Source organism: Phyllopteryx taeniolatus, chromosome 13 (assembly GCF_024500385.1).
Source record: "Phyllopteryx taeniolatus isolate TA_2022b chromosome 13, UOR_Ptae_1.2, whole genome shotgun sequence".
NCBI lineage: Eukaryota > Metazoa > Chordata > Actinopteri > Syngnathiformes > Syngnathidae > Phyllopteryx > Phyllopteryx taeniolatus.
In genome coordinates, this window is record NC_084514.1 from 12,405,400 (window position 1) to 12,428,224 (window position 22,825).

General features: G+C 41.4%; 1 protein-coding gene across 1 annotated transcript; it reads left to right on the plus strand.

The window, feature by feature from the left end:
- The first annotated feature begins 312 nt into the window (after nt 1-312).
- On the plus strand, nt 313-18,960 carry nol10 (nucleolar protein 10). The gene is made up of 21 exons (XM_061794549.1): nt 313-479; nt 712-757; nt 854-952; nt 2,244-2,321; nt 2,398-2,435; nt 3,976-4,112; nt 4,193-4,258; nt 4,360-4,420; nt 5,732-5,817; nt 5,920-5,998; nt 6,243-6,392; nt 6,580-6,646; nt 9,246-9,298; nt 10,385-10,511; nt 12,304-12,383; nt 12,529-12,627; nt 14,001-14,090; nt 14,165-14,335; nt 14,460-14,770; nt 15,192-15,294; nt 15,624-18,960. The coding sequence occupies exons 1-21, from the start codon at nt 414-416 to the stop codon at nt 15,777-15,779; spliced, it is 2,163 nt and encodes a 720-aa protein (XP_061650533.1). The 5' UTR covers nt 313-413; the 3' UTR covers nt 15,780-18,960.
- The last annotated feature ends 3,865 nt before the right edge of the window (nt 18,961-22,825 follow it).

Genomic DNA, 22,825 nt, shown 5'->3' on the forward strand with positions numbered 1-22,825 from the left:
TTCAAATCTTAGCCCACTAGCTCAAAAGTAAGCGCTAAAAAGTCCTGCCAAAATCACATAGGTCGTCATGTTACAATTTAGTCAAGCTGATAAACATGATTTGGTAACATTTGCAAGTAATTAATAATTGTCATTGTAATCTTATTTGTGCCATTTCAACCCAGTTCATCAGCCTAATAATTGATATTGATATGTTGATATGTAACATTAAATTGGGGCAGCCTTATACACTATTGTCTTTGTCGGTACTTTATTGTTTCGCTAGAACAAATGATCCTAAATTTCAGTGGTGCATTTTCAGGGTGTGCTCGTTTCCCGACGGACACATTTCCTCAACGTACGTTTACTTCCTGTTTAGCACCGAGGCACCAACGTGGGTTCAGTAGAATTCCCAGCTTTGTTAAGATTAAAAAATGCAAATATCAAGTGTGAATGATGTGAAAATCTATAATTTAAGCCATGGAAAGTCACTGCCAGAGGTAAGATGCACAACTTTTAGTTTGTGCTTAATGACATTTCTTCAACTAAATGATGTCCTGACCTTAGCTAGCTAAGCAGCTATCCATCCTTGTAATGTTTTGAAAAATGTGTTCAGAGATAATTTAACAAAAAATGTTGACGTTATCAGTAAAACGCGTGCCACATTAAAAACACTTAATGAAATCAACAACGCGGCAGTATATTTAAACCACATTTGTTTTGAACATCCAGTGGCTGACAGATCGTAAGAAGAGACAACTGCAAAAGAAAGATGTTGGTAAGTTGCAGTCATGTACATGTATATATTTTGTATAATGTAATGAGTAGCCGTAGTCTTTGGTACGTCACAATCTATTTTCTGTATTATTTTTAGACATCCAGCGCAGGATTGAGCTCATCCAGGATTTTGAGATGCCCACAGTGTGCACGTCCATAAAGGTATCCAGAGATGGGCAGTTCATCCTGGCAGCAGGTAATTTTTTTTTTTGAGTACATATAATGAAAGAACTATTTATAGTACCTGTATACTTACATGCAAATTAGTCTTGAACTCAAAATAGGTCATTTACGTGAATCGTATAGATCCGATGACTTTTTTCTGATTGGGTCGCTGTCGTCACAGCCTGTTTAGTACTCTTTGAACGCTGTCAGCTAGCGGTAACAGTACTTTTACTCCGTTACAATGATCTAAATGTCATTTGCAGTAAATTGCAAATGTTTTTGTTGTTGTTATTGTTTGTGCTATTTACTCAGTACTTGAGTAATTATTTCACTGTGTACTTTTTACTCTTCAGTATTTTTTTGGAGGACTACTTTTAATTTTACTTGACACGTTATTGTCAAGTAACAGTACTCTTACTTGATTACAATGTTTGGTTACTCTACCCACCTCTGGAGCGGACATCCTCTATTGCTACTCTTACGTTTAAGCAACAATTTAGCTCATCGGTTCAGCCAGTGTCATGTTTGTTGCACTAGTCTTTTGTATTTTCACGTTGAGGTGCTGCGGGTCATGGCCCTGGTTGCGGTCCCAGCGGAACCGCGAAGCACACGTAACATCAGGGACAAGAGCTGATCCGCTAGTACATCTTGTATTAATTAGGAAGTGCACCTACAATTATGTAATTAGTTTACAGATTTTAATGTTAAATGTATTAAGCGACGGAGCGATGTTAGGGATTATGTTACAACACAGAATGAACTAACTTCAAATTCAGGATGGCCAATAAAAATGGAAAAATACTGTAATTAACATTTTCCTGGAGGATGCATTTGACATTAGCCTTTGAAGTTGGTAATAATGAAAAATTAAGTGAGACAATGATTTTAGTCAATTCTTTTCTGGAATGAGAGTGCTTAAAGAGGAGGATGCTATTCTTGTGGCACAGCTTGAAGCAGGCATCAGGTGTAGGTGGAGATGGGCCTGGCTCAAGTTGGAGGCTAGAACAAAAAAGCAAAGAAATGAGGCAAATTTAATTTTAATCTTAAATTTGTACATCAACATGTACTTGAGCGGTGTAAATAAATGTTTTTCTGCGTGAAGAACATTTGTTTATTTTGCCTTATTGTACTCTTCAGAGTCTTCCAGATTGCTTAATTTATATGAAAATTAAAAAGACAATTCTCTGCGAGGGCCCGGGGGATCCCCCAAGAGCCCCCCTACAATGCTTTTTTTTGGTCTCCTTTTTCATGCCTCTGGTGTTTGCATGTCTGTGTATGGAGGTTTTTCTTCCACTGTATCTTAAAATTGTCCATATTTGTAGGGACTTACAAGCCCAGGATTCGATGTTATGACACCTACCAGCTTTCGTTGAAGTTTGAACGCTGCTTGGATTCTGATGGTAAATAGAAATAGACACACAATAACACCATCTTGTTAAATTCACACATCATCTGTTTTATTTCTCTCACTTAAAGTTGTGGCCTTTGACATACTGTCTGACGACTACTCAAAGGTAATTATGAAATATTTTGTTAGATATTTTTTGGGTAACTTTAATTTATATACTTTCCTACCAAATCCTTCCAATTTATGTACTTATATATTTGTTCTGACATATTTGCAGAAGCGTCATGTGGTGTGAATGTACCGTATATATAATCAATCTTTTTTAATGCTGGTGTGTTTTTTTTTTATCCTTTTGACAAAACGTTATGTAGCCTGCCAATGAAAATCAGACATCGCTTTTGAGTTGCGGTTCATCTGAATCATTTTTAAAAAGCAAGCTAATGAAACAGGCCTGGACAAAAATGATGGCACCCTTCATTATTTGCAGCACAACCTTTTGAGACAAATACTGCAATCAAACGATTTCTGTAACTCTCAGAATTCTGCACCTGTCGACAGGTATTTTGGCCCACTCCTCGTGAGTAAACTGCTCCAGTGTGTGTGAGGTTTATAAAGGCAAGAGATATGACTGTATCAGTAGCAGATTCCATAATCGATACAAAATCCGCCAGGAATCCTTAGATACATCGGTTGTAGGGCTGTGGACCGGATATCCCGAGGCTAGGAATCGATTGCCTGACGCTTTACAGTTGTCATCTCTCAAAACAAGTGCGAGAGTTTTGCGCCGTTGAAGTAACGTTATGCTTACAACCAAAAAACAGCAGTGGGAGGCAATACCGACACTACAAGTTTAACTGCATTTCTCTGTCAACATCAAATAGCTTTTGAGTAGTTAAGCTACTTTCGTGGTCACAGCAATAGCAAAGTAGCGTTCACAGACGCTACATTTCCCCCAGCAGATGTAAACATTGAATGCAACATCAAGTTACGTACCTTATCTGAAGTCCGCGTTCGACACCGGGGCCGCAGATTGTAATCATGCAGACAGTATGGCAAAGGTGGGGTCCATTTTTACGTTCCAATATTAGTACTTTGCGACCCGAAGAAGAAACTATCAAGCGAACACACAGCCAGCTAAAGCCAATCGCCAGTTGAGCTAAGCTCGTCATTATGAATTCAAGTTCAAAAAGTCAGTCAGCATGCAGCAAGCAGTGTGATTGTTTATTTAAAAAAAAAAAAAAAAAGAGCCTTGCGTGTGTGCAGTGGCGCTCCTAGTTTGAATGGCACCGTGTGCAAGTTCTGCCTTGGCTATTGTTTGTGCAGATTATTTTCACTACAAAATAAACTGTTGCGGTCTATTTTATATAATTATTTGAAAATATAGATAGATTTTTGGTTTATTTTTTTACATTGCCATAAAGCAACAATTCTCAGAGACCAGTGTATGAAAAAAGGGTTAGACAAATGTTATTTTATAGAATTGGAGTTAAGTGAAGGTGGCATGGTGGCCGACTGGTTAGCACTCATAGGTTAATTTTGTTCTCAATTTGCAGTTATTTCAGTGACTTTTTTTTTTCATTAACAAAGGGGTTCCAACTATTTTGTCCACCTATGATGTACCGTAATTCTTTTTCTTCTTTTTGTATTTTTTTTTTTTAAATGTGTTTATTTATTTGTTTTGACTGAAATTCTCCTTTTGTGCTCAGCTTGTGTTCCTGCACTCTGACCGTTATGTGGAGTTCCATTCCCAGCACGGTCACTACTACAAAACACGAATTCCAAAGTTCGGAAGGGATTTTTCTTACCATTACCCCTCGTGTGACCTTTATTTTGTCGGATCTAGGTGAGAAAATATTAGGTATTTGTCAGGTTTTTTTTAGACGTTATTCGAACAAATTTCTTATTTTACATATTTTCGTCCAGTTCCGAGATCTATCGACTGAATCTTGAACAAGGCCGCTTTCTGAACTCACTTCAGACAGATGCTGTGTAAGTGCGACAAAGCCTTTTCGAGTAGGAATGCTCCACTCAAACTTCATTCAGTGACAAGGCTTTTTCTCTGTGTTGCTTATTTTTACATCCTCCACCAGGGAGCACAATGTGTGTGACATCAACCCTGTCCATCATTTGTTTGCCAGTGGAACCTCTGAGGTATGTGCTATCTCCTGCTGCGTGTACAGCTGTATTGTAACTTAATAAATTACAATATCGTATCATTCATTTTTTTTCAGTTCAATTTAAAAAAAATATATTATGTAGATTCATTAAACACCATGGGAACATATTCTTCAGAAGGCTAATTCTTACCAATAGAAGTTATTTTGACTGTTTCTTATGTCATATTCAGATTTTTTGATGGTGAATTTTGGGTTTTCATTAGCTGTAAGCTATACTCATCAAAATTATTATATACGAAAACTAAATCATGAACTATTTCACTGATTTTAGTGAATATATAATGTACGAGTTCTATTTTTTTGAATTGAACTACTGAAATATAGTTATGTGCAATATTGTAATTTATTATTCTGTACCTATAAAACAAGGCATAGTTTATGCGTGGACACAAGCAGTACAGTTGTGGTAGTAGCTGATGATTGGATGAAATTACATTTTAACAAATCATATCTTGATTAAAACCGATTATTTCAAGTAGAGATGAACACCGAGAGGTTAGCCGAAGCTTTATTCAGACATGGACCAATAAGAGACTTTTTTTGGACTGCCTTTTGTTTTATGGCCAGCAATTTTATCACTGCCTGCCATATGATGTCAACACCGCCATCAGCAAATCATTTTTGGGTAATTGAGTGAATACCTCTTGTTCTTAGAGCTCACGTGTCCTATGTATTAAACAGTTCAGGGACGTAGAATATATTAGCAAAACCTTCATTCATGGTAACACCTCAGAATCAGAATCAGAATCATCTTTATTTGCCAAGTATGTCCAAAACACACAAGGAATTTGTCTCCGGTAGTTGGAGCCGCTCCAGTACAACAGACAGTCAATTTACAGAACACTTTGGAGACATAAAGACATTGACAAAAAACAACAACAAACAACAATTTGTTGTTCCCTGTGTCTTCCCTGCCATAACTGATCTCACACATGCCCTAAATCTCACCGTGTTCAACAGCTGAACATTTGCTCTGCCAACCTACTGTACCCCCAACATAATGTTTTAAATTTTAATACTTTATTAACCCAGGCTTTAGATGCTTGAAAAAAATTAGGGTATATATGTTGACAGTTTTTCAATTTTCCTAGAACAACATACAGAAATAGGTATTGTGCCCCCCAAAGTTGCAATGCCTCTAAATTGTTTGTCTGACTATTTGTAAATTGTTATGTTGTAGTTACAAAGACCCCCTCTTTTTTTCTCTTTCAGTTTCAGTGGTATGCGTTTTGTAACTAACAATATCCCCACATTTCACTGACCTGTGTTCCTGTTTGCTTGTAAGGGAAAGGTGGAATGCTGGGACCCTCGTGTCTGGAAGCGAGTGGGCCTTCTGGACTGTGCCCTGAGCAGCCTCACAGAAGGAATGGAGTATGTTGTCATTATTTATAGATCAATGTCTTCTTTTGTCATTTGATCTAATTAGATGTTACCGTTTCTGCTACTTGGATATTTTCATTGGGTTGTTTACAGAGTTCAGAGTTTGCCCTCAATAAGTGCACTGAAGTTTAGCGGTTCGCTCATCATGGCAGTAGGCACCAGCACTGGTCAGGTACGTGATAACATCCCTCAATGGCTGATGTTAGAGGCACAGAAGAGGCCTTAACAGTAACGTCAATTGGAAGATAGAAATGATCATTGTTTTTAAACAAGATATTTGCTTTCACTTCGAGCAAGACTTTTTTGCATTTGCAATAATTCAATGCTGTATTTTCACCCCAACCACAAACACACTCCGGTGTTGATTAGATGGAATTGAAAGTGATATTTCAAGAATTCTCTCCTTCTTAACGAAGGTGCTGTTGTATGACCTGCGCTCCAGCCAGCCGCTGCTTGTAAAAGACCACTTCTACAACCTGCCCATCAAGTCTCTCAATTTCCATGACCAAATGGACCTGGTTGTGTCGGCAGACGCTAAAATAATAAAAATCTGGAACAAAGACAGTGTAAGACGAACAGACATGACTAGAATATACAGTGTATATTCATATAGGTCAGTTGGATTGCTAATCATAGGTGTGATCCCGCATGTTTGTATATCATGTCTTCATGTTACTCATGTAAGTCAGTGCAACAAAGATGTTCAAAAACAAAGAAATACTTCACTTCATGTTTTTTTTCTGCTCACCACAGGGCAAAATGTTTTCCTCAATCCAGCCTGAGAGCAACATTAATGATATTTGCATGTACCCCCACTCAGGTGAGAATATTCCTCCAAAATAACTTGAATTGATGACTGATGCAGGGAAAGGCAACTGTGACCGTACCAAAAACTGATCGAGTTAAAAAACAAATGGATTTGTCTAAGCTATGATCATATATGGTTTATTTTGTGTATCAATTGAGACTATATACAATTTTTTTCACATTTTTTGATTGTTTTTTATGGAATATATAAACGTGACAGAAGACATTATCATTATTATTATTATTATGGAAAGTAATTTACAAACAGTTACAAGTGTCTTAATAAAATGTCTCTAACATTCTGAGGTCAAAGTTCACATAGGATAAAGAATTACATTTCCAAGACAACCTCCATTTGTAACATTGGTTGAAATGGAGAGTATTTTTTTTTTCTCATCCATGTGCACGACGACTTGCTTTTTCACTTGAATGCAACTTCAATCCATCCATTTTCCATACCGCTTATCCTCCTTGTTTTGGAAATACGGTAGCAACCTCAAGTGTATGTGGTGCGCTCTTCCACCTCTAGATGGTGCCATCTACTCTTGTAGGGTTGCCTTGCTTATAGTTCATCCATTTTCTACCGCTTATTCGAGGTCGCGTTGCGGGTGCAGTAGCTTTAGCAGGGACACCCAGACTTTCCTCTCCCCAGCCACTTCATCCAGCTCTTCCGGGGGGATCCCTAGGCGTTCCCAGGCCAGCCGAAGGACGTAGTCTCTCCATCGTGTCCTGGGTCGTCCCCGGGGTCTCCTCCTGGTGGGACGTTCCCGGAACACCTCACCAGGGAGGCGTCCGGGAGGCATCCGAATCAGATGTCCCAGCCACCTCATCTGTCTCCTCTCGATGTGGAGGAGCAGCAGCTCTACTCTGAGATCCTCCCGGATGACCGAGCTTCTCACCCTATCTCTAAGGGAGAGCCCGGACACCCTGCGGAAGAAACTCATTTCCGCCGCTTGTATCCGAGATCTTGTTCTTTCGGACCCACAGCTCGTGACCAGGTGAGGGTAGGAACGTAGATCGACCGGTAAATCGAGAGCTTCGGCTTTCGGCTTAGCTCCTTCTTTACCACAACGGATCGATACAAAGTCTGCATCACTGCAGAAGATGCACTGATCCGCCTGTCGATCTCCCGTTCCATTCTTCCCTCCCCCGGAACATGAGCAAAGTTCTGTTGGAGGTGGGAGTTGAAACTCCTTCTGACAGGGGATTCTGCCAGACGTTCCCAGCAGACCCTCACAATACGTTTGGGCCTGCCACGTCGGACCGGCATCTTCCCCCACCATCGGAGCCAACTCACCACCAGGTGGTGATCGGTTGACAGCTCCGTCCCTCCCTTCACCGAGTGTCCAAGACATGCGGCCGCAAGTCCGATGACTCAACCACAAAGTCGATCATCGAACTGCGACCCAGGGTGTCCTGGTGCCAAGTGCACGTATGGACACCCTTATGCTTGAACATGGTGTTTGTTATGGGCAATCCGTGATGAATCAGAATCAGAATCAGAATCATCTTTATTTGCCAAGTATGTCCAAAACACACAAGGAATTTGTCTCCGGTAGTTGGAGCCGCTCTAGTACAACAGACAGTCAATTTACAGAACACTTTGGAGACATAAAGACATTGACAAAAAACAACAACAAACAACAATTGTGCAAAAAGATGCAGTCCTCAGTTCGAATGGCTAATATCGCAATAGTCCGGTGCAATGACCATTGTGCAAAGGGCACTGAGACTTCAAGGAGTGTATGCGGTTTAAAGTGATGAGTACTGCGATAATCTGGGACAATGGTTGTGCAAATGTTACAGATACTCCTCAATCAGTGTGCAAATGGAGCAGATGCTACTCTGGCATGAGTGGCCACTATATGCAAATAGACATAAGTCCAATAACAGAACAGCGCTCGGGTTCTGTACGGGGGGGCCGTTCCTCCCAATCACGCCCTTCAAGGTCTCACTGTCATTGCCCATGAGCGCATTGAAGTCCCCCAGCAGAACGATGGAGTCCCAAGCGGGAGCGCTCTCCAGCACCCCTCTAAGGACTCCAAAAAGGGTGCGTACTCTGAACTGCTGTTTGGTGCATAGGGACAAACAACAGTCAGGACCCGTCCCCCCACCTGAAGGCAGAGGGAGGCTACCCTCTCGTCCACCGGGGTGAACCCCAATGTACAGGCGCCGAGCTGGGGGGCAATAAGTATAACCACACCTGCTAGGCACCTCTCACCGTGGGCAACTCCAGAGTGGAAGAGAGTCCAACCCCTCTCGAGAGGACTGGTACCAGAGCCCGAGCTGTGTGTGGAGGCGAGTCCGACTATATCTAGTATATCTATATCTTATAGTTAACTATATCAAACATTTGGTTAGGGTGAAAAACACAGAGAGAGACTTTTTAAAGGGGTATCTGTCGTCTTTGATGAATTTGAAAAAAACATTTCCTGAAACACACTTTCACAGTCCTCATTCAATACAAATTACAGTCTCATCCCTTAAGCTGACATTGAATTTATAAGGACCAGTAGTAGTAGCACACTGCAATATTTAACCCTGCAAATACATTGTTTATACACAAGTTTTGCTGCTTCTGTCATCTTTCTGCCTCCCTGTGCGTTTGACAGGTATGCTTTTCACCGCCAATGAAGATCCAAAGATGAACACATTCTACATTCCGGTGAGTGAATTTCATATTTATTTATTTCAGCATCCCACTGGCAACAATCACAAACCCTCAACCTGACACGAAGTTTTGACGCAATAAAGGATGTGATCTGATTTGCTTATTGGCATGCGCACAGTGGCTCAAAGCCTGTAACATATGAGGACTCTCGAGAGAATGACTGGGAGCTTGAGAGGGGTGAATGTTTGTGGACTTTGTGTGTTTGAATTTTGTGTTCCAGGATTGTGTGACACACATCTGTCCATATCAACTCAGTGAAATGCCATGATTTTTTATCCCGGGGGGGGGGGGGGGGGCAAATTTTGAGCAGTGGTTAGTTAGTAAGATGTAGCAATCAAAGCAAACACACTGATTTGAGTTATTCGACTCTATAGAGATATTTTCACATTATATACTGTGTATACAGATTGATGGTGCGGACACGTAATTTTTTCGGGTTATCATGGACCCATAATTTAATAAATTAATCTGAGCTATCTGCAAACAAAGAAAAAACTTGAACCTTATGATTATGACCTTAAACTCCTGATTTTAAATGTTATTATATACTGCTTTTTCCAGGTTGTCTCTTCTGTAATTACATAAAAAGATGATAGCCAAGGATAGGGAATAGAATCGTCTTATCCCACAGGGATACATTGGATTTAAAATCCTTGACCTGCCTTGCCCTGTGAAGCCCATTGTAGGTTTTTTTTAATTTTTTTTTTATTATTATTATTATTATTTTTTTTTTGCTTGCTGAATACTGGTACTACATTTGGAACATTGCATTTTACATGATTATTATTAGTAGTACTTTAGATGCACTGGTAGTATAGGGGTATATGCTGTTGCCATTCTGATTGAAACTGAAAATATGTCGAGGCCTCTCAGTGTTTCAACTATGTTATAGTGTATCAGTGTTGGTTTACAGAACAAGTCTGCATCCAAGAACATCATCGCCAATTTAGAAGTTGAGCAGTAGGATGATATTTGATCTTGCCAATGCAAAATTTGGATTGAAATTTTTATTTTATAATTTATTTAGGTAGTTAGCCCAGTCGCCAATTTAATTTGAGATGTGTGTTTGTATGAGTGCAGGCTCTTGGCCCAGCACCTCGTTGGTGCTCCTTCCTAGATAACCTGACAGAGGAGCTGGAGGAGAGCCCTGAGAGCACTGTGTATGACGACTACAAGTTTGTCACCCGCAAGGACCTGGAAACTTTGGGTGAGAGCTTGTGTCATTCATTTCTCCTCATTATCACATGGGGAAATATGCAATGAACAACTATGTTTGTCCTTCTTTAAATTATGCACAGTTTAAAACAGTTCCTAGGGGCCTTAATCATAGATCTGTGACATCTATCTGTCAAAATGGAAAATTCGAATGACAGCACACTTAACATCCACTTGTCACGTTTTGGTTCAAATCATTCGGTTTTGGGGGGTGGTTCTTCAAATACTGAGCACCGATTTCGATTATGACAATGTTAGGCAGAGCGAGGGCATGCGACATTTCCGACTCCTCTGCAACATACATTTATTTTAAAGCAACAAGCAACAAATCTAGTGTCTTTGTGGCATTATTGGAGACCATGAGACCTCCCTCCAGAGCACATTTTCACCCATCTTCATCCACACGCCAAATGAAGGGCACTTGGGCAAAGCTACAATCAGTAATTTAACCAATAAAGTGAGTGTCCATAAAGATTGGACTGCATTTTTACCCCTAAACACAAATACAGTACTGTACCCCCAAACCCACGTCACCAACTTAGCTGAACATTCGCTTAAGTACTGACTGTCAGAAGCTAGTAGCACTGTTAGGTAATGCTAATATGTGCTAACACTACAGCTCTGCTTCCCTTTCGGCTTTGACATGCTGTCAGAGTGCTTCTCGGTAGTCCGGCAACCGGACTTCGGCTGTCACTTAGCAAAGGCCTAGGTGATAGGAGCTTGGGCGCCCAATCATGTTGTGGGTGTTATATACTGTAATTGTGATGTCACAATTCGGCAGAATTCTGAACAGCTTCTTCAAAGACACATTTTCAGAAATTGAGATAGGCGCCAGCACGGCGTGATCCTAGTGAGGATAAGCGGTTCATAAAATCGATGTACGTACTCCATTGTTTAAAATAAATTCAAAAGTACATTTTCTACAATACTATGTCCCTTTTATAATGCATGGCTGTTATTGAGATAGAGACTTAGTGAAAAAGTGTTCAGGTTTATAATGCTTGTACGACAGGGTAAAACCTCCCTATTTAACGCCAACCTAACTTTGGATGGATCGCAGGTGGCTAAGCAGAGCTTCTGAGGCTTTTTGTCAAGAAGTCCAATGCGTGGGGGATGGAGTAAGGAGGGTTGGGGGTTGTACCCCTGTGGAAGGGTTGAATGAACATTGGAATGCATGCTCAGCAGTGAAGAGATCAAATGACAAGGAGCAAAGAAGTGGTTGGCTGCTGTCGAATAACAGTGGGGAGCAGAGGTGTTGATTTACAGAAGCTGTGTAACGTGGCCTGTTGCATAACCTTAAGTAAAGAACATTCACATAATCTGAGGCAACAAATACTACTCTGTAAAATTTGGTCAACTCAGAATGGGAAGACTCCTTCTCTCTAAAAGTGTTTAAAATTGCTACAGCACTGCACAATGTAGTTAGATGCGTATGAATGGCTGGGAGTGGCTGACTAAGCAGAATGACTCAGTACGGTATTTATTTCAATGAGGCTTTTCTCACAATATTAGTCATTCAATTTAGTCATGCATTTATTTCACTGGGGCAGATTTAATTTGTTCAAGAACTAATTTCTCTTCCCTAGAAGCCTTTTCCAACACCTCTATGGATGCACTGTATTTTAGTGTCCGCTCGATTTAGAATTGTAGCAGTCCTTCATCTCATAAATGTAGCGACATGTACTTCATAAAACTCTTTTCATATAAGTCCATATAAAAAGATTTCACAAAAGTCTTTCCAACTATATAAATCCTTACTTTGCCTTTTTTTTCTTACTGTCTAGGTCTTTCTCATCTGGTGGGGTCATCCCTCCTGAGGGCGTACATGCATGGCTATTTCATGGACATCAGGCTCTACCATAAGGTATGTTGTTGCACGACAGATGCAGTATTTGATTGGCTGGTAAATTATGATTTTTATGAGCATGATTTAAATTTGAAATGTGTTGTATTAATTTGCATTTTGTCATTGTATTAATTTGCATTTTGTCATTTTTTTTGTTTCTCAGGTCAAAAGCATGGCAAATCCTTTTGCTTATGAGGAGTATCGTAAGGATAAGATCCGACAGAAGATTGAAGAGACGAGGACCCAGAGAGTACTGGTTAAGGTGAGAAATTCCGACACCATTAAAAGATTCTTTCAGTTCGTGTTTATACTGTTGCTGGAGCACATTGTTGAGACGAGGGTGCCAAATTTTTGGTCTGTAGAATTCATCTTTCACGGTTTAAAAAATGCGAACCATGCGATGAAAAGAAGCACCTCTTTTGTTTTGTCACCGCACTTAAAAACTGCAATGAAGTACTTCAGTACAGTCAGCAATTAAGTACTTAAGTACAGTCAAACAAAAAGCCTTTGAGCATTTCTCTGTGTAGAACGTCAAGATCCACCCCTCGATTAATCTGGAACCTGTTACATTTCCATTGAGACTTCAAGAATCAAACTAATGGGTATCTGTGGCTTGATGTGCTAGTTTGGTTTAGGAATCAAACGTTTATTGAAAAAATAAAAATCAACATTGTGGCCTTTATAAGAGGGAGTGCACAATAATGACTGTCGACAAAACTTTGTAGTAAAGATTGTCATTATTTTTTTTTTTAGTAATAATCCTGACTGAAGGCGGCACGGTGGACGACTGGTTAGCACATCTGCCTCACAGTTCTGAGGACCGGGGTTCAAATCCCGGCCCCGCCTGTATGGAATTTGCATGTTCTCCTCGTGACTGCGTGTGTTTTCTCCGGGCACTGGGCCAATGGCAGGGCACATAGAAACAAACAACCATTCGCACTCACACTCACACCTACGGGCAATTTAGAGTCCTCAATTAACCTACCATGCATGTTTTTGGAATGTGGGAGGGAAACGGAGTGCCCGGAGAAAACCCACGCAGGCACGGGGAGAACATGCAAACTCCACACAGGCGGGTCCGGGATTTGAACCCCGGTCCTCAGAACTGTGAGGCAGATGTGCTAACCAGTCTTCCACCTTGCCGCCCTCGTGATTACCATTTTAGGTTAAAAAAAAAAAAAATACCATTCAGATCACTCATACGTCATGTTATATGTACAGTACACATGTGATAGTGTCTTAAAAACGCTTACTGACAAATGGACAGTGGCCAATTGGTTCCGGGCGATGCAAATAGGGTTTTATTAATACTTTTTTACTGCCTTGAGGGAGAAATGTTTGCGTCGACCCTTTTTTGTGGTTGATTTAGCCAAGTTACCATTTTTTTTTCACAGCCCTAATTAAAAGAATACCTTCAACCAACACTGCAATGTGTTCCAGAATGGAAAAGGAGTATATAATGTTCAACAAACACCACGACTATGTTCTCAAGCACTAATAACTGTGTACTAGCTAGACCAAACTGCCAGTAACCAAATGATTAAACGTATTTTGCCATTGCAAACAGTGTGCTGTCAAAGTAAACGGTGGCCTTTGTGTGTGATTGTGTGTCAAATGTTGCTTTTCCTGAGTCAGGCATTGCCCAAAGTCAACAAGGAGCTGGCTCTGAAGCTGATGGAAGAGGGTGACGAAGTGGAGTTGGCTTCCAGGAAAAAGAAGGGCAAGGTAGGCAGACTTGGAAAAGAGTATTTGCCGATGTCAATGAATTTGCCATACTTATTTCCCTGTTGAAATTGCAGGCTCTACCCACCATTTTGGGCGACAACCGTTTCAAGGTGATGTTTGAAAACCCAGACTATCAAGTGGATGAGCAGAGCGAGGCGTTCCGCCTGCTCAACCCCATCGTCTCCAAAGTTAGCCAGAAGAGGAAAAAGCAGTTGCGGCTACTAGCTCAAGATGCTACTTCACAAGTAATGCTCCATTTAACTATACATTTGTCAGGAAGTGTACATTACAAATGAATACCCGTAGCTTAAAATACAATTAGCCTGCACTCAAGAATATCGCATCAATAACTCTGCCACCTATTTACAGGAGGATCAGGAAAATGAGGAGGAGGGTCGAGCCAGTTCTGAGGAGGAAAGCTCAGATGATGAAAAGAGCTGGGTGGAGGAGGTGAGGGAGCAGCGGAGACTGCTCTGGCAAGAGGAGCGAGACCGCCAGTATCAGCAGAGGAAGGACACTGACCGCAACACAGTCCTGCTGGAGACCAAATGCAGTGAAGGGCAGAAAAGCTTCATCACGGCTGAGAACAAGAAGCGGAGCCAGCCTCAGTTCTATCAGATTAAAAGCGGGGAGGAGTTTCGCAGTTTTAATGACGTGTCACGCAAGAAGAAACTTCAGAAGTATGTCCTATTCTCAGAAGGGGTACAGTGGACTCCCGCTATTTGTTGAGGATGGGCACCGGGCGAGACCACGAATAGCAAAAATCTGCAGATAATTGATGCCCATTATAATTGCACTGAAGGAAAAAAAAGATTGGGGGGTAAAACACCAATAAATGTGTTAAAAAAAAATAAAAAAAGATTATAATAAAAAATAAAAAAAGATTATAATAGAATAAAAGGAAAAAAAATGAAAATCAGCGTAGCGATGAATCCGCAGGTGCCGAACTGCGGATATACGGGGGTACACTGTACCTGCTTTCTCCAAGTCATAATATTACAGAAGGGTTATCAGCAAGAAATACTTCAAACATGCATTTACTGTCCATTTTTTTCAGCACTGTCCTCAATGAAAATGCTTTTGTTAATGTGTTTACCTCAGGGCATCCCTGGAGGAGCGTCTGAAGTTAGAGGAACACTCTGGAACCAGCAACGTGGCTGACACCACAGTGGGCAGCAAACAGCTTACTTTTAGACTCAAAAAGGTACAGTGCTCATGTCTCACTCCCAAAATGTAGTATGTATAAAATAAAATAATGTAGTCACGCATTAAGAGACCCCATAAAATGCTGTAAATCACTGGAGATGACATGCTCTGAAATGTTAAATGGCCTAAAATATTTTCAAGGAGTGATATTATTTGACTGGCAACAACATCTTAGCAACTAAGCAAGAAGCCAAACATCCATACCCAGAAGACTCTCTGGTTCAAACTCCAATCTTTGCCTACATCTGCCAAGCATTTATATATTTAAAAAAAAAAAAAAGCATGCAGCAGAGGTAGGGTAACAGCATCCCCTTGTGTACATTGCAGTCTGAGCAGCAAAGGAAGCAGCAGCAGGCGGAGCGGGACCACCACGAGGAGAGGAAGAAGCTAAGACGATCAGCCGGACACCTGAGCAGCGCCCGTGGGAGGGGCTGGGCAGGTGGCAGAAGAAGAGGACGAGGACGAGGAAGAGGACTGCACTGAGGAGAGAAGCCCCATCTGCAGCTCAAGTCAAAGCGACACCAATTAGACAGATGTCCTGAATAGCTAAAGATTGTTGTTTTTAAAACACGTGTCAAGTGGTCAAGGCTGAAACTCACAACAGACGGATGTATGTATGCTTTCATTTATATATATATATAAATGAAAGCATACATACACATACAGTCCCCTCCAAATTTGAACAGCAAGGTCAATTCATTTGTTTTTGTTGTATACTGAGGACATTTACGTTCAGATAAAACAAATTAATATGAGACAAAAGTTCAGAATTCCAGCTTTCATTTCATGGTATTTACATCGAGATGTGTTAAACAACAACAGAGAATCCTTTGTTTGAAACCACCCACTTTTCAAGTGAGCAAAATTATTGGAAGATGTGATTGATGGGTGTTTTCCAGTTGTTCTGGTGTTGCCTTTTAGATTGATTGCTCAAACATTAGCTAGTGCTTGTTTTTGGCTTTGGGATTTACCTATGAAAACTGCATTTGCTATTAAGCAAACATGAGGACCCAAGTGGTCTATGGGAGAAAAGCAAACCATTTTGAAGCTGAGAGGAGGGAAACTCAATCAGAGCTATTGCACAAACATTGGGCATAGCCAATACAACAATTTGGAATGTCCCGAAAAAGAAAGAAACTACTAGTGTACTGAACAACAGACATCGAACAGGTCGGCCAAGGGTATCAACAGCAGTTGATGAAAGAAACATTGTGAGAGCTGTGAAGAAACACCCAAAGACAAGTCACTGATGTCACTGCCAACCTGCACATGGCAAGGATGAAGGTATCACATTCGTATATACTGTATACATGTATAGATACAGCGGCTGAAATAAGTATGTAACACGTCACCGTTTTTCTCACTAAATATATTTTCAAAGTTGCTATTGACAAATTATTACCAGATGTTGGGGACAACCCAACTAATCCATACATTATAAGAAAGAAGAACAAATAAGATCATAAATTAAGTTGTATGTAATGTGAAATGACACGGAAAAGGTATTGAACACATGAAGAAGGGGAGGTGCAAAAAGGCATGGAAAGCCAAGACAACACCTAAAATCTCACTGGGGAACACAATTTGTTTTGATCGGTTTGACAGCTGTGTTTAACAAAAAAAACAGCTTTCTGTTTGCAGGTATTGATAGTACTGACCTATTGGGAGCTGCACACACCTTTCACCTCTCAATTGTGACTGCAAAAACAAATTCCCATGTAGCTGTACATAAGTCCAATCGTAATCTGCTAGCTACTTACTACAGAGAATCAGTGGAATTTTGCTTATCTGGAGGGTAAGCTGTGGAGAAAGAACTTGACGTGCTAGAAAAAAACTGACTGCAATTTTGGAATCAGCATGCCAATTTTAGTTTTAATCAGCATAGAAATCTAACTCGACAGAATTTTTTTTCAAATTGTTCCCTGATCCAGCCCCGTGTCAGTGCAAATGAATATCAGCTGGTTCAGTCCTAATTGATAACCTAAAAAAAGGTCTCATTGCCAAGGTGAGAGCAGAGAGCTGTCTCAAGACCATCACAAACTATCCATCCATTTTCTGAGCCGCTTATCCTCACAAGGGTCGCGGGAGTGCTGGAGCCTATCCCAGCTATCTTCGGGCAGGCGGCGGGGTACACCCTGAACTGGTTGCCAGCCAATCGCAGGGCACATGCAAACAAACAACCATTCGCACTCACAGTCATGCCTACGGGCAATTTAGAGTCTCCAATTAATGCATGTTTTTGGGATGTGGGAGGAAACCGGAGTACCCGGAGAAAACCCACGCAGGCACGGGGAGAAGATGCAAACTCCACAGAGGCGGGGCTGGGGATTGAACCCAGGTCCTCAGAACTGTGAGGCAGACGCTCTAACCAGTCACCCACCGTGCCGCCCATCACAAACTAATTGTTGCAAAACAATGATGACATTTGTTACAGGCACATATCTAAGCTTCTGAATGTTCCAGTGTGCAAGGTTGGGGCCATAATACGGAAGTGGAAAGCCAATCATACTACCATAAATTTGCCTCAATCAGGCGCTCCTAACAAGATTTCTGACAGAGGAGTGGAAAGAATAATCAGGAGAGTTGTCCAAGAGCCAAAGACCACCTGTGGACAGCTTAAAAAAGACCTGCAACTAGCAGGTACTGTTGTCACAAGGAAAACCGTGAGTAATGCACTCGCCGCCACAGCCTGTATGCACACTCCACGCAAGACCCCATTGGTGCGGGGGGGGAAAAAAGCAGGTCAAAGCTTGTTTAAAGTTTGCTGAACAACATTTGGACAAGCCCATTAAATACTTGGAGAATATGGTGTGATAAGAGCTAACTTGAACTCTTTGGACGCTATAATGCACACCACGTTTGGAGGAGAAATGACACTCCACATAACCTGAAAAACACCGTACCAACAGTGAAGTTCAGAGGTGGGAACATGATGGTGTGGGGCTGCTTTTCAGCAAATGGTACCGGTAAGCTTAACATTATTGAAGGAAGGATGAATGGTCAAATGTACCGAGGTATTCTTTATAAAAATCTGCTGCCATCTATGAGGATGATGAAAATGAAACGAGGGTGGACATTTCATCAGGATAATGATCCAAAACATACTGCCAAGGAAACTCTCGATTGGTTTCAAAGGGGAAAAAAAATAAAGCTGGTAGAATCCAATCGAAAATCTATGGAAAGAACTGAAAATCAAGGTCCATAAAAGAAGCCCACGGAACCTTCAAGATTTGAAGACTGCTTGTGTGGAGGAATGAGCCAAAAACACACTAGAGCAATGCATGTGACTCGTTTCTCCATACAGAAGGTGTCATTGCAAACAAAGGCTTTTGTACAAAGTATTAAATAAATACCAGTTGCCATGTTCATTACTTTTCCCCTGTGCCATTTCACATGATTACACATAACTTAATTTCTGATCTTATTTGTTTTACTTTCTTTGTATGTATGGATTACTTGGGTTGTTCCCAACATCTGGTGAAACCTTCATGTCAATAGCACCTTGGGAAATATATTTAGTGAGAAAAATGGTGACGTGTTAAATACTTATTTCAGCCGCTGTACATACATGAGATGCAAGGACTCGAGCATATACTTTTGTAGTTTCAGCTGGGTTAAAAGTTGTATTTGAGTGCTTGCTTTTAATAAATGGAGTTCGTTCTATTGTTCTTTGTTGGAATGTACATTACAACAATTCTTACTAAATATGTTTGATAAAAAAATATGTTGTTTGCATTTCCAAAACTAATTACAGGCTCCTAAAACAACTCAAACTGTGAAAATATTCTTGCCTACTAGAGCCGGTATCCTTTGTAGCAGCTAAGCACTTACTTGCGTCAGCAGTGAAAGAAGGGGCGGTGAGAAATGTGAGTGTTTTTTTTCCCCCTTGTCCCCCACACCAACAACTGCAGTTCTTGAAAATGGGGCCGCTTCTGTTTTCTCCCCCACCCCTGTCCTCGATGGAATGGTTGGTTTGAACTCCCTTCCTGACCACCATTGACCTATTTCAAATGTAGGAAGGGGCTTTTGGTTATAGAGCCACTCTGTAGCTCCCCCAGACTCATGTCATTCTACCACCATGCTTTATGCATAACTAGCAGGTTAGATGCCTTCCGTGCGCCTTAACCGTCTCGTTCCTGCGGAAAGCCCAATACTCCAAACCTCATGAATAGTTTGCATGCAATATTATTAGTACACATCAAACAGTTCAAGGTTTTGCTGTCTCACCTTTAGAAGGACCTGTGATTATAGTAGCTTCACGTTAGGCTTAATATATACTTAAAGCTCAGACTTTGTGTGTCCGTTTTCAGGGCGCTTTCTGGAGCCGGAACGTTTTCTTGCGCGTTCTGGCACGTTTCTTTTCCACATTTTTGCACATTCCGGCACGTTCCTGCTCGTTTTGCAATAAGACTCCACCTATAGTACATGTTTCTGCATGTTTCTACATATCCTTGGTCGCATGTAATAGTAAGAATTACATGTCATGATATGTATTATTAGTTTGGTATTTAAAGAGGGCGTTGAAACCTTGGGGGCGTGCGGGAACGTGCAGGGCATGCGGGAGGGCGTTTCTTTGAAAACGGACACACAAACTTTGAGCTTTAAGTATATAGGGCACTGGGGCGCCCCAAGGTTGTGTCCTCTCTCCGCTGCTCTTCTCTCTCTACACGAACGGCTGCACCTCAACGCACCTGCCTGTCAAACTCCTGAAGTTTTCAGATGACACCACTGTCCATCGGCCTTATCAAGGACGGTGACGAGTCTGCATATCGACAGGAAGCGGAGCGGCTGGAGCTGTGGTGCGGCCGACACAACCTGGAGCTGAACACGCTCAAGACTGTAGGGATGATCGCGGACTTCAGGAGGCATCCTTCGCCACAGCTTCCCCTCACGCTGTCCAGCTGCCTTGTGTCAACCGTCGAGACCTTCCAAGTTCCTGGGAATTACAGTCTCTCAGGACCTGAAGTGAGCGATCAACATCAACTCCGTCCTCATAAAGGCCCAGCAGAAGATGTACTTCCTTCCTCCGGCTTCGGAGAAAGCACGGCCTGCCACGGGAGCTGCTGAGGCAGTTCTACACAGCGGTCATCGAATCAGTCCTGTGTTCTTGCATCACAGTTTGGTTTGGTGCTGCTACAAAAAAGGACAAACTCCGACTGCAACGGACAATCAAAACTGCTGAAAGGATTGTCAGTACCCCCCTACCCACCCTCGAGGACTTGCACGCTGCCAGTAGTAAGACAAGAGCGTGCAAAATGCTCTTGGACCCTCCACATCCCGGTCACCGGCTCTTCCGGCTCCTTCCCTCAGGTAGGCGCTACTGATCCATGCAAACTAGAACTAGCAGACATTCCAACAGCTTCTTCCCTCTTGCAATCAACTTCTTAAACAGCTAACTTACAATTCCATTGCAACATGCTGCCAATTTCTTTTGTCTGAGTTTGTCGTCACATTTCTGTCGGCCCAATTATGTACTACTCGTGCACTCACTGTTGTAGTCTCGCCACGCTGCGCTATTTGCATATCTGTTGTTGACCAATACTGGCCACTCATGCCAGAGTAGCATCTGCCCCATTTGCACACTGACTGAGGAGTATCTGCAACATTTGCGCAATCAACGTTGTCCCAGATTATCGTACTACTCGTCACTTTAAACTGAATACACTCCAAGTCTCGGCGCCCTTTGCACAATGGTCATTGCACCGGACTATTGCGAGATTAGTCATTCGAACTGCTCTAAGTGCTAGAGGACTCTGCATCTTATTGCACAATTGTCCAAAAAATAAATAATTTACCATTACCAGATAACTAGCAACCCTTTATTGCTCAGTGACTGTTTTTCTCAATGTCTTTCTGTCTCCAAAGTGTTCTCTGTCAATTGACTGTCTGTTGTCGTACTAGAGCGGCTCCAACTACCGGAGACAAATTCCTTGTGTGTTTTTTGGACATACTTGGCAAACAAAGATGATTCTGATTCTGATATTCTGAAATTTGGCTTGTTTGCCCTGCACAATGCTTCACCATGACGACAGACTCTGCAGGAAGTGGGTCAAGCAGCACTGGCACAAAGAATACGGGAATAGACTGAGCGTGATTTGTGATACATCCACATTACTGAATCAGTTGCATGGTGTATAGTGTATTGTGTTATGTTGTCCAATTCAGTGTTTCTCAGCCTCAATTGAGAGGGTGCTTTTACATTGTTTTATGTCTCATGGCTCTCAGGAAGCCAATTCTGTTATATGAATAGCAAAGGCTGGATACACAGTTTTATTGTACCTTCTGCCATTTTATGGAAGAGCATTTAAATGTTCTACCATGACTGTGTGTCGTAAACATGGCTAGATGAACAAAGATATAGCCGTAATTAATCAATAATCAGACAAATTAAGTGAAATCTGGTCATTTCAAGGTACCCCTGATGAGCTCAAGGCACAGTAGGATCTCACTTCCATGGGAATCACTTACATGTATCTAGTTGAATGTGCCACAGCATCTTTTTATCCAAACCGACACTGCCAAAAAAAGCAAACTGTTGCTGCTTATGCTTTCAAGTTAAATACAGTAGGCTACTGTACTAGTTGAAATAGTGACCCAAAAACAATGCAATGTATTTCCGCGTATTGTGTATCAACTGCCTGCAGGTGACTGGTCAGCTCGGTCAATAACTCTGCACTGATGGGCACAATGTTAAATGTATACATTCATCATTGAAATGTAGGCCCCTGCACACGGTGAGAGGATTTCTCTCCCCCGACCCTCTCATTCAGGGAAAGGCAGTAGATTTTGGGATGAAAATTAGAGTGAAAATGCCTGAATTTTTTTCAAAGGGGGACCTTTGAAAGAAGAGTCCTTTTCTTTGATGCTCCTGAAAAATGATGACCTTCAACAGCAATTGCACATATTTCTGCACCTACCCAAATGATGTCTTTCTTGAATTTCACCATTGTTTCTGTGAATGTTGGGGGAAAATACAATGATATTCCCTCCAATTTACCTAAAACACTGGAAAACACAACCAAAGATTCGTTTGACAATGTTTGAAATTGTGTCATAGTGTGAATGTCCAACCCAAACAAAAGCAAATTCGGTGTTTGGTGATGTTGGCAAACAAATATTTGGAGACGTTTAACTAACTTTAGTAGCAAACACCACCGAACGCAACGTTTTTGAATGTTTGTCAACAAAGCTTTGTTAGTGTAGACAAGGCTTTAAGCACAGCAAACAAGTGTAGACATGAGCAGATTGAAAAAACACAACAACAAGTAACTAAACACGGAAAATGGAAAAAAAAGAAAAAAAAAAGAAAAAACACACGAAGCTACCGGAAAAGGTGGGTACTGGAATCATCGCTGATTGGACTTCTTTGACCAGGAAGCTATTCCACATCTGCCGTGGTTTTTCAAAATCAGCCTTAGCGGCGATTCAAATGTAGCTGCTGCTATCAGATCATATTTGGACTCGCGTTGGACATATGTAAGATTTTGTGGCTCTGCGTTACATAACTATCGCGACGCTTCTTGCGCGGT

What these genes read in the sequence shown, in the direction of transcription:
- nol10 (XM_061794549.1), top strand. Translation starts at nt 414, where the DNA reads ATGCAAATATCAAGTGTGAATGATGTGAAAATCTATAATTTAAGCCAT. An exon ending in ACGCTGCTTGGATTCTGATG is followed by an intron (nt 2,322 to 2,397) that starts GTAAATAGAAAT and finishes TCTCACTTAAAG; the next exon opens with TTGTGGCCTTTGACATACTG. An exon ending in TTACTTTTAGACTCAAAAAG is followed by an intron (nt 15,295 to 15,623) that starts GTACAGTGCTCA and finishes TGTACATTGCAG; the next exon opens with TCTGAGCAGCAAAGGAAGCA.